Raw genomic sequence first — 3,343 nt, 5'->3', positions numbered from 1 at the left:
ATACAGGGTGTCCCGCGTAAGACGGACCAAAAGAAAAATATAAATAGAACACATAAAAGTGAATAAAAATTGTATAGGTCATTTTTCAAACAACTACCTAAAATTTTGAGATATTAATTAAAATAGTTGGACAAATTAGAACGCGCGACGCGACAGACGGGACATATGGTTCGCAGCGGTAGGCGAAGAAAATGGACAAGCGCACACGTACACGGACGCACACGGAGCTACCCATTTCCATATGCCAAACGGCCCACCTCTCTGGCCTATATGATAGCCCCGCGAGCAATCATCCATTTTCTTCGCCGGCCGCTGTGAGCCGTATGTCCCGCCTATCACGTCGCGCGTTCTAATTTGTCCAACTATTTTAATTAATATCTCGAAATTTTACGTGGTTGTTTGAAAAATGACCTATACAATTTTTGTTTAGTTTTATTTGTTCTACTTATATTTTTCTTTTGGCATGTCTTATGCGGGACACCCTGTATACAGGGTGTCCCGCGTAAGACGGACCAAAAGAAAAATATAAATAGAACACATAAAAGTGAATAAAAATTGTATAGGTCATTTTTCAAACAACTACCTAAAATTTTGAGATATTAATTAAAATAGTTGGACAAATTAGAACGCGCGACGCGACAGACGGGACATATGGTTCGCAGCGGTAGGCGAAGAAAATGGACAAGCGCACACGTACACGGACGCACACGGAGCTACCCATTTCCATATGCCAAACGGCCCACCTCTCTGGCCTATATGATAGCCCCGCGAGCAATCATCCATTTTCTTCGCCGGCCGCTGTGAGCCGTATGTCCCGCCTATCACGTCGCGCGTTCTAATTTGTCCAACTATTTTAATTAATATCTCGAAATTTTACTTGGTTGTTTGAAAAATGACCTATACAATTTTTGTTTACTTTTATGTGTTCTATTTATATTTCTCTTTTGGTCCGTCTTACGCAGGACACCCTGTATATGCATAACATATACATATATACATAATAATTTTTCGTACAATTTTTACACATTATAACATTAACTAAATGAATATATTACGTAAAAATATATAAAAGAAATGTGTACAACTTACAAGGTTTAGCAGATTGGTTTTTATTTCCAACTAAATTATCTCTCGCATTTTCCTTTTGTTCTATTACCTGCACAGTAATAATTCATATAACATGCAAAGCGTGCAACTTTATCAGAGAATGTATTTGGAATATCTACCTTTTCCGCAGCAGAATATATATAATTTAAATGCTTCTGCTGCTCGCGACTTAGAGGAGTAAAATAGAATATTATATCAGAAAATAAAAATATATTTCGTATTCTGTGTAAGATTATCTCTTTTACCCTGAAATTATACATTGCGATAATCTTGTTAAATAAAATCCATTTCTGAGGACACTATAATTATAAGAATTTGATGTCTAAAGACGTCATACCTTATTAGTGCATTAACATACATAGTATTTTTATTTAATTGCGATTCCAACTTGATACCCAATGAAGTGCCTTCAAGATTTTGTACGAAAAAGTTAAGTTCGTCATTTTTAATATAATATATAATTAAAGTATATAATAAAATACATTATTTATTATCTTAAATAATAATTTTTGTACATTCGTATTGAAAAGTTATTACACATACAGGTAATTTTCAAACAAATTTTCAAAGTAATTTTCAAAGTCGTATAAGCATTTCATCTCACCATAAATGATGTCCAAAGTACACGTTGTTATATGTTCAAAAATATCTACTTCATCATTTAGCATGTGTTCTAATTTCTCCATAAATATTGAAGTTTGTTTCACAAATGTATCGCAGAATCCTCGTAATATGTTTGTATTGAAGCTTGAAGCTATCATTTTTCGATGTCCAAACCATATATGTGCTGCGGAAAAATTGATATTAAAAAGAAATAAGAAAGAGAAAGAAAATAAACGTCTTTACTATCAGATTTATAATATTTTATTGATAAAATCTTTTTATCAATAAAATATTATAAATCTGATAGTGAGTCTTCTAAATTTTGCCAGTTTGAATAACGTATTCTGTAAAAAACATTGTTACATTTATATTGCGTGCACGACGCAACGCAACCTAAAAGAAACTTTATTAGATTCATATTGCATGCAATCCCAATGAAAAATTTTTCATACATAATTATAAAATAATCATAAAATTTTTCCACACATAATTATATATAATTATATATAATTATATACAATTATATATAATTATACACAATTATGTATAATTATATGTATAATTATATATAATTGTATACGTATTTATGTAAAATTATTTACGAAATTATGCCCAGATAGCACGATGAATTCTTTAAATGTTCCTAAAGTTTTCTCCTTTCCTGAATTATACTTTCTTAGGAATTTGTGGATGAATACTATAAGAATGATTTAGCGGAATGTCTTCCGCTTGCCAGACAACCGCTCTTTCCATTGAGCTATTTAAGACTTCATGTTTGTGACATCAATATACCTAGTGAAAAATGATTCTTTGATTCGTCAAAATGATATCAAATTGACGTCGGTTTGATGATTTCAACGTCTATTTGATGTCATTCTTTTGTCAATCAACGAATTATTTTTATATGTCGTCAATCAACGAATTATTTTTTGCTGGGTATTTACTGAACTTCAAATGTAAGTAAAGCGCACTTTCAAATATGTAATTCAAAATCCAAAAATAAATGGCTTTCAAATAATGCGATTGAGTTTGTTAGAATTGTATATAGATTTCAGAAACATGAATACAAACTTAAGCATAAAATATACTTCGCATAAGTCTATTTATTATTGATACAAGTGAACATTTTATATATGAAAAGCTATTTTAACACCAATTCCCTTTCTTTGCCCTATTATATAAAGCTATATAATTAATTCCACAAAATATAAGTAACTGTGAATAATAATAAATTAAACAATTTATGTATAAATATGTAAATCAATTATTATACACTCACTGGCATGTACTGAATATGGGCGCAAAAAGTAATTGCTATAAACAAAACGTTTGTAAAGGCTAAGACAGAGAACGAGACGTAAGCGTCGTAGTCGTAGACGTAAAATAAAGTAGAGAAAAATGTAAACGTAAGCTATGAAAGGCTATTAGTCTTACGTTTTTCTCTGCCTAACTTTACGTCTACGATTACGACGCTTACGTCTCGTTCTCTGCCTTAGCCCTAATTCCTTACGAATTCTCAAAGTGTTTTAGGAATTAAGTCGCGAAGTATTCGCTATAATGAAGTCCTAAGGAATATTTTAAGACAAACTTGTTGTGGTTGATTCTTCAAGAATTCTTCTGGTATTTATTTTTC

At 31.3% G+C, this 3,343-nt stretch overlaps 1 protein-coding gene across 5 annotated transcripts in view; it reads right to left on the bottom strand.

Moving 5' to 3' along the window:
* The window catches only part of LOC116852780 (cytochrome P450 4C1-like), a 31,843-nt gene that overhangs the window by 17,193 nt on the left and 11,307 nt on the right, over window positions 1–3,343 (bottom strand). For all 5 annotated transcript variants that reach the window (XM_032833772.1, XM_032833475.1, XM_032833556.1 and 2 more), the window contains 4 exons: window positions 1,712–1,894; window positions 1,445–1,514; window positions 1,227–1,353; window positions 1,090–1,156 (listed from right to left, as the gene is read on the bottom strand). In XM_032833772.1, coding sequence (XP_032689663.1) covers window positions 1,090–1,156; window positions 1,227–1,353; window positions 1,445–1,514; window positions 1,712–1,894 — 447 coding nt within the window. The remainder of the gene's footprint in view (window positions 1–1,089; window positions 1,157–1,226; window positions 1,354–1,444; window positions 1,515–1,711; window positions 1,895–3,343) is intronic.

The sequence above is a fragment of the Odontomachus brunneus genome, unplaced genomic scaffold, assembly GCF_010583005.1.
Source record: "Odontomachus brunneus isolate Ranch 3 - 2012 unplaced genomic scaffold, Obru_v1 Obru_scaffold_001, whole genome shotgun sequence".
NCBI lineage: Eukaryota > Metazoa > Arthropoda > Insecta > Hymenoptera > Formicidae > Odontomachus > Odontomachus brunneus.
This window is presented reverse-complemented; position numbering and strand designations above follow the sequence as displayed.